Source organism: Mesocricetus auratus, unplaced genomic scaffold (assembly GCF_017639785.1).
Source record: "Mesocricetus auratus isolate SY011 unplaced genomic scaffold, BCM_Maur_2.0 Super-Scaffold_100053, whole genome shotgun sequence".
Classification (NCBI taxonomy): Eukaryota; Metazoa; Chordata; class Mammalia; order Rodentia; family Cricetidae; genus Mesocricetus; species Mesocricetus auratus.
Genome location: NW_024429230.1, coordinates 1,024,526 through 1,037,590, shown reverse-complemented (window position 1 = coordinate 1,037,590; position 13,065 = coordinate 1,024,526). Strand labels below are relative to the sequence as shown.

General features: G+C 49.5%; 1 protein-coding gene across 18 annotated transcripts in view; it reads left to right on the top strand.

Annotated features, from left to right (window-relative positions):
- Camk2g (calcium/calmodulin dependent protein kinase II gamma) overlaps window positions 1-13,065 on the top strand; it is a 60,727-nt gene that overhangs the window by 28,833 nt on the left and 18,829 nt on the right. For 9 of the 18 annotated variants that reach the window (XM_013123149.3, XM_013123146.3, XM_013123148.3 and 6 more), the window contains exons 10-14: window positions 368-490; window positions 4,702-4,785; window positions 5,022-5,064; window positions 7,259-7,321; window positions 9,221-9,264. In XM_013123149.3, the coding sequence (XP_012978603.1) occupies window positions 368-490; window positions 4,702-4,785; window positions 5,022-5,064; window positions 7,259-7,321; window positions 9,221-9,264 (357 nt within the window). The remainder of the gene's footprint in view (window positions 1-367; window positions 491-4,701; window positions 4,786-5,021; window positions 5,065-7,258; window positions 7,322-9,220; window positions 9,265-13,065) is intronic. The other 9 variants (XM_013123152.3, XM_005083539.4, XM_013123151.3 and 6 more) reach the window with 1 other exon arrangement.

The following is a 13,065-nucleotide window of genomic DNA, read 5'->3' as shown; positions in this document are numbered from 1 at the left end:
TCCGCAAAGAGCGGAGAAGCCGAGTGGTATATTAGATCACACGGGGAGAATTCCAGAGCCTTCCTCCTCTGCTTTGCTACCTTGGACACATTGCAAAGCCCGTTTTCTCCTTAGTAGAAAGATAAAGTTGAAGCAGATAATTTCGGAGTTCCCTTCCTTCACCGATCTGATACATTGGTGTTCTAACCATTACTGGTCTGTCTACCTTTCCAAGTTGTCACAGATCCTGGGGTATACCCAGGAGTTCTCCAACTCTTGGATACCACAGAGCGTCCCAGTTATAGGAGTTGGAATGAAGACAGCCTACATTTCAGGGTAGAAGGCTCACAGATTTCCTGTCTCCCTTTCCCCTGTTCTTGCTCCTTAGTTCCCATCACCAGAATGGGACACAGTGACTCCTGAAGCTAAGAACTTGATCAACCAGATGCTGACCATAAACCCAGCAAAGCGCATCACAGCTGACCAGGCTCTCAAGCACCCATGGGTCTGTGTAAGTGTCGTTGCCCCCAGTCTTGGGGATTGGAGGTGGCAACCCTCATGTACCTCTTTACCCTCGTTGGACAAGGGGGCTGAGTGGAGTCCACGGTCAATAAATGTCATCTGGGGTTTGGGAGGCAAAAAGTGCTAATAGGTCTTTACTTGTGAGGCTGTGATTTGGTTCTGCCCTTTTTTTTTTTTTAATATTTTATTTATTGTGTATGCAGCCTTCTGCCTACAGGCAAGCAGAGGGTACAGGTCTCATTTAAGGTGGTTGTGAGCCACCACGTGGTTGCCGGGAATTGAACTCAGGACCTCTGGAAGAGCAGTCAGTGCTCTTAACCGCTGAGCCATCTCTCCAGCCCTGGTTCTGCTCTTGAATTAGAGCAGGTAGTTGATGATACAAGACAGCTGGTGCCCTGTGTGAAGTCCCAAGCTCAGGGTATACGTGGGCCTTGCCTCCTGCCAGGACCCAGTGCTTAAGCACAAGGGACTCCTGACCCGCTGAGGTGTGTCCCTGAAGCGGAGCTATGACACTCTGGAGCTGAGCTCCTAGGAACTCCTAGGCTGTCGGTGTAGGTTGATACACTGTTTTCACACGCCGTTCTGGTAAGCTGAAATACCTACCTGCAGACAAAGGGATCGGTCCGGTACAGTGAAGCATCTTGAATGACGGTGCATTTGTGTAGTTGTCATTTCCCATGTTTATTTAATGCCTCTTTGTGCTGGTCACCCGGCAGTTCCGGGAGATGGATGGGGCATGGTCTCTGCCCCAGAGATCTGGGGAAACAGACACTCAGACAAGCAACCATGCTTTTATAATTAGACAAATTCACAGAAAATGTAACAAATTCAGGGTTTCTACTGCCCCGGTAAGCATCGGGCACAGGAGGTTTTGTGGAGAAGGTCATCTCTTAGTTCTTAGCAACTGACTTAGGGGTCCCCTCAGGTGTTACCCTGCAGACAGAGGTTAGCATGGAGGCAGTGAGAGGCCATAGGAAAAGGTCATCTGTAAGGAATGTTAAGTAGTTTGGTTTTCAGTGAGACGCTGACTAGGAATGCAAAAGAATAAGGTAAGAAAGACTCGTGACATGACATATCCACTTCTGCCTGGAGAGCTGAGATTTTTTTGTTTTTTATTTTACTTTGTTGTTTTTTTGTTGTTGTTGTTGTTGTATTGGGGTTTTGTTGTTATTTTGAGACAAGGTTTCTCTGTGTAGCCCTGACTGTCCTGGAACTCGCTCTGTAGACCAGGCTGGCTTTGAAACTCACAGAGATCTATCTATCCACCTTTCTGCCTCATAAGTACTGTGATTAAAGATTTGCTCCTCCACCACCCAGCTAAATTATGGGGTCTTAAAGATAGTGTGATGTAAGGGCTGGAGAGATGGCTTAGGTTAAGAGCACTGGCTGCTCCTCCAGAGGTCCTGAGTTCAGTTCCCAGTAACCACATGGTCATTCACAACCATCTGTAATGAGATCTGGTGCCCTCTTCTGGTATGCAGGGATATATGCAGGCAGAACACTGTATACATAATAAATAAACCTTAAAAAAGATAGTGTGATACTTGCATTTGATATCATTTTGGCTATGTAGAAAATGGAACTGATGAGCCAGAGGCTGGAGACAGAGACAAGAAGCTGTCACAGCTGTCACAAGGCCAGGTGAGGTCTTAGCTGAGGGTAAATGCGGGAGAGTGGATTGGCATCAAGAGAATCTAGAAGATGCAGTGTCTGGGCTTGAGTGAGGAGAGGGCAAGTCGATGGGTATTGCTTCGTTTAATTGGTTAGTGAGCGATGGTTTACAGTTCATAGACCCAGAAGAACTAGATTCTGAGGAAAGATGACGACTTAGTTTTGTGGGCAGCCAGTGGTGTTAAGGAGCCACCGGCTGAGGCCCCTGGGTCAGTGGCGGAATGCTTTCTTGGCACACATGAAACCCTGGGCTCCGTAAACAGAGCATGGAATGTGGAAGACGGGGCTGTGGAGAGTAGACGTTGGAAGCGTGGCCTGCTGTTTCTGTGTAGGTGACGTTGGGGTTTTACAGACATGGAATTGTTCTCGTACTGAGCAGACACCTACTGTGCGCTCTCTTGCTTTGGAAAGAGGAGAGATGGCCATCAGATACCAGCGTTGAAGGACAGGGAGAGTTTAATGAGATTGAAAATAAGACTATCTAAAATCAGAGAAGCTAAGACACAGTGGGCCTCAGTGAGAGCATCAGCAGCCGGACACAAAGTCCCTGAGGAAGATGGGAAAGCATTCCCAGCTCTGGCCAAAGAGAGGCCATGGGTTTGTAATTTCACAGAGACAGTGGAAAACAACAGGGAGATACTTGTTTGTCTCCAGATAGGTGTGGCTGAGCCCTCTGGGAAACCAGGCAGTGAAGGAGCAAATAACTAGTATTCCTTAGCAGAAGATGGGTCAGGAAGTTTTCTTTGTCACATAAATGTGCATTGTTAATTGTATAATTTAGCACATGCTCTGTTCACAATACCAGGCACTGTTCACACACACACACACCTTTAAATATACTCCCCTTCTTCCCAGCCTCCAGGAATCATTATTTTTACTTGTCTTTACTTTCAGGTTTACTTTTTTTTTTTCAAGACAGAGTTTCTATGTGTAGTTCCTGGAGCTCACTCTGTAGACCAGGCTGACCTCAGACTCAACAGAGATCTGATTGCCTCTGCCTCCCCAGTGCTAGGATTAAAAGTGTGGCTCAGATTTACTTTAAAAAAAAAGATTATTTTAATGTGTATATGTGTGTTTTGCCTGCATGCGTGTCTGTGGACTGCGTATATATTTAGTGCTCATGGGGCCTCAGAACAAAGTATTAGATGCTTTGGATTTGGGGTTAGCAGATGGTTGAGAACCACCATGTGGGTACTGGGAACTGAGTCTGGGTCCTTTGCGAGAAGAGCAAGTGCTCTTAACTAATGAGCCATGCTTGTAAGTAATGTCTGTTTGTGTGTGTAGCTTATTTCAAGTAATGTCCACCAATTCCAGCGATTCTTTTTTTTAAATAGAAGCTTGAATATAATGTAAAGATTACAGAAAAGAATCTAATGCTGTTTGAAGAAGGACAAGTTCAGAGAGCAAAGTGGGAGAGGGAGTCTTGATCCTGGGCCGGAGGTCCACCCTGGACACAAGGAAGGGCCCATCTGAGACTTGGGTTAGGTTGGGAATAAGGAAAATCAGTTTGGGAGTGGAGAGGGAAGCAGAAACAGGGCATGGACTCTCTTACTTCTCTGGAGAGTTTTACACAGAAAAGGGGTGGGGAAAGGAGGAGGAGGTGAGGAGAATTACTTTGGGGTCCAGGAAGTTTCGGAAAGCAGGATTGTGGGAAGGTGGGCACTCCAGCCCCTAGCATTTAATTGAACCAGCTGACTGAGACAGTGAAGCTAGTGATGAGCAGTTCAAGTGAGGCTCTTAGGACCACAGTGGGACCCTGCTGACAGCCCCGAAGTTTGTGGGACCCCGCCGACAGCTCTGTAGCTCTCTGTAGCCCCAGGGACATTCCTGTAGGGCAGTACGAAAGCTTACAGTATGACCCTGAGTCAGCAAGGAAATGCAGACCAAGTCTGGTGGACTCCGTTTAAGGAGGCAAGGACATTAATAGCCAATCCATAGAAGAAAAAAAATCCTTCCAAAACGGTGAAAAAAGAATTGGATATGGTGGTTGGTGCTCACCTACAGTGTCGTCACCAACCTGGGGTTACGACAAAAGACCCTGTCTTAGAAATGCAGAAACATTCCTGCTTCAAGGTAATCCTTAGCTTTTCAGAACACAGTTTCTTTCAAGAACTTGTGGGATGTGTGGAGGGATTCTGGAAAGGCACCTTGTGGAGCCGGAGCCTGTCTCTCCTGACGCAGGGTATGGACTACAGCAGGTACTCAGTAAAGTTGCTGAAGAAACCACTGAGCCAGGGTCCATCTCACCAGATGTTCTGGTTTGCCTTTGGAAAGCTCTGTTGGCACCCTGGTCCCGCATCAGTTTCTGTGGCTATCTTGTTCAGACTGTCTTTAGCGTAACCTTGAGTTGTTGGTGGCACTGCTGTTCTAACCCTTTTCTCATCTGTGACCTCATTGGTCAGCACTGTGGGAGCAGAGTGTGTGAGCGGATGCTGGCACAGCCGTCGGTGCTGAGGTGATGGGGGGGACTGAGGTGAGGTCTGAGGATCTGCGATGGGGGTCTCACGGGCCTGTCTGTTTGGCTTCCAGCAACGGTCCACAGTAGCATCCATGATGCATCGCCAAGAGACGGTGGAGTGCCTGCGCAAATTCAACGCCCGGAGAAAACTGAAGGTGAGTTCTGCTTCTGGATTACTGGCCTCGAAACTGGCCTTGTGACAGTGTGGCTCCTGCCTGGCCCCAGCATGAAGCCCCTCCTGTTGGAGCTGAGCGGCGAAGGTTAAGAGTGTTCGTGGTGGAACAACAGAAAACTCATGTTCTTGGGCCCTGGCCAAGAGCTGCCTCTGCCTGAGGCCAGGCGCCTTCTTCTAAAGTCCATTTGGACTCACATAGGTCCCTTCTTTCTCCAGGGTGCCATCCTCACAACCATGCTCGTCTCCAGGAACTTCTCAGGTACGTGTTCCCAGCCACGAACTTTAACTCCGCCCAGGTGAGTGGGACGAGGGTGGATTTGGCCACCCCAGGAAGCACGGGTGTGTCAGCAGCACCTAGAGCAAGATGCACAAGGGTCCTGCTGCTGGGCTCCCTCACCTCCGATGTGCAGGGAAGGGCTTTTCTGAGGCTCCAGTTCATGAATTCTAAGAATAGCCTTCCCACGTGCCTTACCCCCAAGTGTTTGTAATTCTCGAAGACCCTTCAGTACTCGGAGGTTTTAGGCAGCCTGGGGTATTGACGAATGCTCTGGAGGAAGAGGGAAGATGAGACAGTGTATCTTCTCAGGGCACTCACTCAAGGTCATCTCTTACTTCATTGTATCCAAGAAGCAGTGCGGAACAGAAGCTACCCCAGGTGTCTAACCCTTTCACGATGATGGAGACTAGCTGTGAAAGTGGAGAAATAGAGACCAGTGGGGGGTGGGGAGGTGAAGGAACTCATTTAATTTGCACAAGGAATTGGGAGAGTTGGGTAGGTAATTTATAAATCACACTTGACATTTCTTTTTAAGATGCAAGACATTCCAGTCCCCTCTCCCCCATTCTTACCTCACCTTCGTTGTTTCCCCTCAGTTGGGAGCACAGTGGCTTTTCTGTGAGGAAAAGATTAGTGCCAAGACCTCACTGAACCAGAGAGGTCTCTCCCCAGCTTGCTGTTGCCGTTGGTCTTCCCTTCCTCTAACCCCAGCCGTGCTGTTTTGGTCCACGACCCCTTTCTCATCCTTCTAACAAAGACCCTTCCCTTGCTTACCTCCTGCACCGCCATGGAGAGGGGCTTGTGCGGGAGTGCCAGCCACCCGCCAGTTACAGAAGGTGCCGCTCTGGGCAGGGCTTCTGTCTTTGATTTCAGGTCCTGCTAACCTGGTTCCGGGTTACTGCAGAACTTTGGCTTAGAGGAGGCTTCAGGCAGGAGGACTAGGGCTCCCTACACCCTTGCCCTTGGTCACCAGGGTTCCAGGCCGTCAGCACCAGATGACCGTGGTTTGGAGGTTTACTCTTATGCCGAGTGCCTCCCACAGAGATAGCATTGTAACCCCCACAGTGCTCCTTACCCTGTAAACTCTTTCAGCTTCGTTTTTGATTTAAGAGCTTCTTAGAGGACACTCAAGGGCATTCCTGTGCTGCCCATAGAGTGGTGATATTTTCTCTCTCCTCTGAGTCAGGGAGGTGAAGACAGTCTGCTGCCTCTTGTGTAGTCTGGCCAGTCAGGAGCAAGTGCCCTGGCCGGGCACATCAGCCTCCCTCTCTGTTTCAGGAAGTTTGTGTCATGGTGTGAGGCGGTCAGGCTCTTCTAGGAAAGAACCTTGACTCATCCTTCAGGAGCCTTCTGGTCTTTGAGTTCACTCTATCCCGGGTCAGAAGGGACAACAAAAACAAAACAGCACTGCAAGGATTCCATGTTGGCTTCTTTTGCCCTAACCTTGGGACCGGTGAGAACAGAGCCATAAACATTCGGAAGGAGATTTCTACAGGTGTAGAGGATGCTCACCCACTTCTTTGGGCACAAACCAGACTGTTTCCCCTCCTGACCCCTGGGGTACAGTAGCGGGACTTTGGCAGCCTTGGTTTCTGGGGCTCCCTCCGTGGGCGTCTTCGTCCCCAGGGCCCAGTGAAATGCAGACTGAGAAAAGCCACCTGGCTTCTGGCTCCTTACAGGGAGGAAGCCCTGTGTCTAAGGGGGTGCTGACCCATCAAGGGCCGTGTGGGCGCCTTCCCATGGCCCAGTCCTCCGTTATTTGCAGCGTGGTGAGGGACCTGCCCTGTGCTCCAGACACTGCAGTGAAAAGCTCACTTAAACCAGAGCTTGGTTTCCTCAGAAAAGGAACCTGCCTCCCACCAGGTCGGGCTTCTGCCCTTGGGCTCTTACCTTGAAGTGATCATGGGACAAGCAGTGAAGCCATTGCCATGAAGTAGAGGCACGGTATTCAGTCTCACAGGCCCCCAGACTGCTGTAGGGCTGGCTGCTCCTGCCTCCTCAGTCTGCCCCCTGGTGCCTCCTCTACCCCAGCTCAGCTGGCTTGGCCATGCCACCCGGGCCTTGCTGTGTGTGGGCGGCCAGCCGTTTCTACGCCTCGTGCTGGGGCATGCTCGCTGCTGACTGGCCCCCGTGGCTTTGCGGCAGCTCTGTGCACTGAGAGACTGTATCCCCTCAGTTGGCAGGCAGAGCTCCGCCCCCGCCTCGCCTGCCGCGAGCGCCGCCGGCCTGGCCGGGCAAGGTACGTGGCATGAGTCCTCCCTGACCGCCTGCCTTGGCTCCCTGCCACCCAACAGTAGGGCCAGCATGCCAGGCCCCCCCACCAGGGAGGCGAGTCCCATGCTTGTGGGCTGAGATGGGCATGCCATACGGACCACCTAACTTGGCACCTGCAAGCACACTGATGTTATGAAGGACCCTAACCAGCCGTGCATGCCGGCGCTTGCGAACTCTCAGGAGGCCATAGGCTGGGGACTTGGAGTTGGGCAGTAGGAGCCTTTCCTCCACGTGGCCAAAGGGCTTGACCTGCAAACGACCCTGGGCATGGCCTGGAGCTGTGTAGTGCTGACTAGAATCTTGCAGCACAACTTAAGACCACTCAGAGAAAGCCTCAAAATTGTAAAGCCTGGAGTTTACAGACCTCCTGGCCTAAAAGGCCATGGAGTACAGAATCCTCAGGGTCAGCCATCCGTTGGCCTGACTCTTAGCCCCGTCATACTCTGAACGAAACATGTCAGCTTTCCCACCCCTCATCCCCTGGTCTCTGTGACAGTAACAGCAAGTAACACAGAGATACTTAGGGACGTGGATGCTGTAGGTTCTCAACTGACTAGACAGGACCACCAGCCACCAGGGAGCTCATAAAACAAAACCCTGATGCCACGGTTCCACACCAGACAAAACAGAATCCTAGGTGGATGGGATAAGTATAAGTGTTTTTAAAGTTTTCCAGGTGATTCTAGTGGGCACCCTGAGTTGAGAGGCAGTATGTGACAGTGGGTGGTCAGGGTTACTACTGTAAACACAGTAAAAACTTGCTTGCCCAAATGCAGCATGACTGGGGTTACGGCTGAAGACTTTTTTTATGTTGTGTTGAAGCTGTGTTCTTTCTGTCGCTGGAGAAAGATAGAACATAGCTTCGATAGGAGTGTCCACCTGAGGAGCAGGATAGTGGCAGCAGTCACAGCAATGGTCATGACCAATGGTTCTTACATGCCAGGCACTCTGCTGAGTTATTTTTAGGCATGGTTCCATTGTAACCCCACCACTGTCCTGTGACCTAGGGGCTATTTCATCCCATTTTATGAACAAATAATTTGAGCCTCAACGTAGTTAAGTAACCCACTCGTGGTCAGTCACAAAACACGGCAAGCAAGTGATTGGAACCAAGATAGAAATCTAGGGCAGTCCAGGTGAGTCAGAGAGTTGGGCTCATTCTATATCCCTGTGCCTCCCCGAACTCTCCCACACTGCCTTCCTGTGGCCTTCGGGGCCTGTCTGCCTGGTGAGGTCGTCAGCCTTGACTGTAACCCATGGCTGTCTGGAATCTGTTTGGCAGCTCCCAATTCTAGCCAGTCCATGCTCATGGATCCAGAAAATGGGAAAGGGTAACAGCTGGAACCCAATAAACTGGGTGAGGTCCTGCCCAGTGAAGGCTTCAGCCCCTTGGCAAAACCCTCCTGTAGGTGGTCCTGGTTTCTGTGTCTGTGACTGTCTGTCCTCACGTCTGGTCTCCTTCGTGATCTGTGACGCGATTTTCTTGAGAAAACTCCGGAGATGTCTTGCATCCTTCCATCGAGAGGACTTCTGTGGTGTCTAGAAATGGAGCCCTCAGCCATTTCACTTTGGTACTCTGTTTCCAGGCCTGGGTAGGAGCTGTTAAGGCAGTACTCCCGGTGCCCCCGGAAGCTCTAGTACCGAGTGTGCTTCCTCTTCCTAAGCACAGGTGTCTGCTTCTACTGAGCCCTCATCCATGGCTCCCTCAAGATGCCCTTCCTGCAGAGGAGCTGCTGCAGTGGCCTTTTTTCAGGAGCCACGGAGGCTCCGGGCCCCTCATTAGCTCATCGCTTTCTCACAGATGTGGTTGCCGGGTTGGAGAGAGGCTGTGATGCCGACATGACTTGCCTCTTTGTTTTCACAGCTGCCAAAAGCCTCCTGAACAAGAAGTCAGATGGTGGTGTCAAGGTGAGTGTTCTGTGAGCAGAGGCTGGCTTCTCTCCCAGCAGTCGCCGAGGGACTCAGGGTATCTTGTTCTCCCCTAGCAACTTAGTCCTCGTTGTTTTGTTTTAAACCGTCACGCTCCAAACATCAGGTCTCACTGGCCTGAGAGGGAAGAAAGGATATGGGTCTCCTGACCTTAGGCAAATGGGAAAGTTCCTGGGGGAATGCTCCATCCAAGTTACGGTTTCCTAGAACCTGACATCTGTATACCAACCCCATCTCCAGGGCTGGACTCTGTACGTTTCTGATTTGTTTGGACCGTTTGGTTAATCTTGTCCCTTTTTGCACAACTTCTTTTAATCAAAGCAAACCAGTGTGCCATTGTAACTCAGGCAGGGTACCATGCTGGGAGCTTGAATCCACTACTACCTCTCTGGTGTTTTTCTGCAAAGCACGTTCGGATCCCAGGTCAGATGCCACTGACTAAGAGTCTCAAGCTTCTATAAATGAAGGGACAATGGTTGTCGCAGCTCATTTCCTCTGGTAAAGGGGTTTCTCCTGTGTGAGTCAGAGACTAAGAGGGTCTGGAGCAGGGACTTCTCTGGGATGAGAAGGGGCTGCAGACACTCACAGGGTGCAGGATACATGGCAGACAGGCAGTACTTGTCCTGCACCAACTGACACATTAGAGGATTCCAAACCATAACCTCTAACAGGAGCACAAACTGGGCCGTTTCCCAGGGGCGCATGTCCACGGCTGAGTTGGACGTTGCCCGTTCCCCTCCCCTGCGCCTTTCTCTCCTTGCTCTCTGTCTGTTGGCTTTTGTGAGGGACTTAGCTCACACCGCTCAGGTGGAGCTGCGGCTGGGGTAGCCCCTGGCTCTAGGCATGAGCAAGAGGAGTAAGCCAAATAGGAAGAAAGACTTTGAGCAAGGTGGCCTCTGCCAGAAGCTCTTGGGGACAAGCTTAGGGGAGAGGAAGATGAACCCGTTTAGGGATTGGCTATGGTGTGGGTTTGGAGTCGAGGGCAAGACAGAACAGCTTCCATTTTTTTCACTTTTATACTTGAATGCATCTTCTTTAAAGTGAAACAGTATAACCTAAAAACAAAATACATTGTATGAATTGTCATACATATTGATGTTGCTATCCAACTAGAACACAAGATACATGGTAGAAAGATAGAAGGTGGCACGTACTGCTCTTCTTTTTTCTTTTTTGGTTTTTCGAGACAGGGTTTCTCTGTATTGTTTTGGAACCTGTCCTGGAACTCACTTGGTAGACCAGGCTGGTCTCGAACTCACAGAGATCCTCCTGCCTCTGCCTCCCGAGTGCTGGGATTAAAGGCGTGCATCGCCAACGCCCGGCTACATGCTGTTATTCTAGTACTTGGGAGGCTGAGGTATAATTTTAGTGAGAGTGAAGCCAGCTGGAAGTAACATAGTAAAACCTAAACAAGGCTGAGTCTCATTCCTTGGTGCTGCTGCAGGAACCAAAACGGCCACACTAGCCCGGCTAAGCAATAGAATTGACTATGGAAAACACTGTATCCCTGAATAGGAAAGATAGGGTAAGAGAGATGATAAGAAAGATTTGAAGGGTTAGGGTTTCCTTAATATTCATGAGGCCCTGGCATCAGCCCCTGTGGTGAGGGATATAGAGATTTGTCTGTGTACAGGGTGAACGGAAGAAGGAAAGCTGTACACAGAGCTGTCAGGATACGCTACAACCTGCAGATAGAGGGAAGGTTCAGAAGAAAAGATGGTCAGAAATACCAAGGGAAAATACTCAAAATTATTGACCAGTAGGATGGCACAGACTGACTGATCAGCATAGCGGTTACCTGAAGTCATGGTCTGGCTACACAAGGAATACCTGCTGTGATCAGAGCTGTGCCCAGAAAGACTCCCACTGGGTGTGATTGCTTCTAGAAGAGTCCATGGGCTGGGCATTGTGGTGCATTCGTGTAAACTTGGCATTGTGGAAGCAATAGTAGGAAGGTAGAAAGTTCAGGTCTAGCCTGAGCTGATTAACACAGCAATGTCTCAGGAGGGAGAGAGGGAAGGAAATGAATTAGCTGGGCATAGTGGTAACGCCTATCATCTCAGTACTCAAGAGGCAGAGGCAAGAGTTCCAGGGCCACATAGAGAAGCCCTGTCTTGAAATAAAAGAGGAAGAGGCAAGTGGATCTCTGTGAGTTCAAAGCTAGCTTGGTCTACAGAGTGAGTTCTGAGACAGCCAGGGCTATGTAGAGACCCTGTCTCAAAAAAAGGGAAAAGAAAATTCATCAGACAATGTCAAGGCTACCAGCCCTGACTATCAAACAAAGTAGCTATGAATAAGATGTGTCCGGGTGGGAAGAGGTTTGTTTTGATCCTGTTGAGACTGAGGGACGGGGCATAGCCGGGGGAACCACGTGGTATAACCCTCTTTAGCCTTGAACTCTTGATTGTCCTGCCTCTTCCTCCCAAGTACCAGGATTAAAGGTGTGTGCCATCATGTCCATTGAGTTTCTGATAGACTCAGAACTTTTGAGAGAATAGTTTTAAAGATGACTCTAGTATAACCATAACCATTAGCTTAAGAAGATAATTATAATATACACAGATTCCAGAGCTGCGGTGTGTCTCAGTGGTAGAGCGCTTCCTTAGCATATCATACATGAGGTTCTAGGTTTGGTCTTCTATACCACAGAAAGACACACCAACCAAAAATACTGATTTGGGTTAGAGAGATGGTTCAGTGGTTATGAACATTCTTGCAGAGGACCTGGGTTCAGTTCCCAGCACCATGTGGCAACTCAGTTGTCTGCAGCTCTATTTCCAGAGGATCCAGTGACCTTTTCTGGCCCCTGTGGGCACTGCACACACTTGGTGCACAGACATATATGAAGGCAAAATACCTATACACTTAATAAGAATAATCATTTTTTAAGGTTTAATACATATATATGTACTGTTCTGCCTGCACGCCAGAAGAAGGCACCAGATCTCATTATAGATGGTTGTCAGCCAGCATACAGGTTGCTGGGAATTGAACTCAGGGCTCTGGAAGAGCAGCCAGTGGTCTTAAGCTCTGAGCCATCTCTCCAGCTCCCATAAATAAATCTTTTTAAAATCAATTTCACAGCAAGGGACTGATCCAGACACCCTCCCACTCCCCCCCTCACCCCCGGACCTGGGTGTCAGAGAAGAGGCCTTTGGCAATCTATGGGGCCTTGGAGAACAGAGCAGTATTTATTCCTGGTGTACAAATAGACTCTGGGAGCCCATTTCACATGGAGGGATGCTCTCTCAGCCTGGACACATGGGGGAGGGCCTAAGCCCTGCCCAGGATGATGTGACAGACTCTGAAAATCCCTCATGGAAGCCCTTACCCTCCCTGGGGAGCGGAGGAGGGATGGAGTAGGGGGGGTTGGGAGGGTTGGGGGGCCAGGAGAGGAGGGGAGGGAGAGGGAACTGAGAGTAATGTGTAAAAAGTTAAATTTAAAAATTATTATAAAAAAAAAAAGAAAAAATTGATTTCAGGGTACAGTGATACAAGTTTTTTTCTGTGTTGCTCTAGCTGTCCTTGAACTCACAGAGATCCGCCTACCTCTGCCTCCCGAGTGCCAGGATTAACAGTGTGTACCACCACTGCCCAACAAGCGTGTAATTTAGACTCTAGAGGCTTTGAGTAGAAGACAGAATCAACTTTTGAATTTTAATGCATTCCTTCTCTCATGTAAGTCTAAAGCATGTGAAAATTTAAAGACATAATAAAAGGGGGAAATGTGTTATTAAGACGAAGGAAATGGGAAAGGAGTCAGTACTGGAGAAGAAGAGA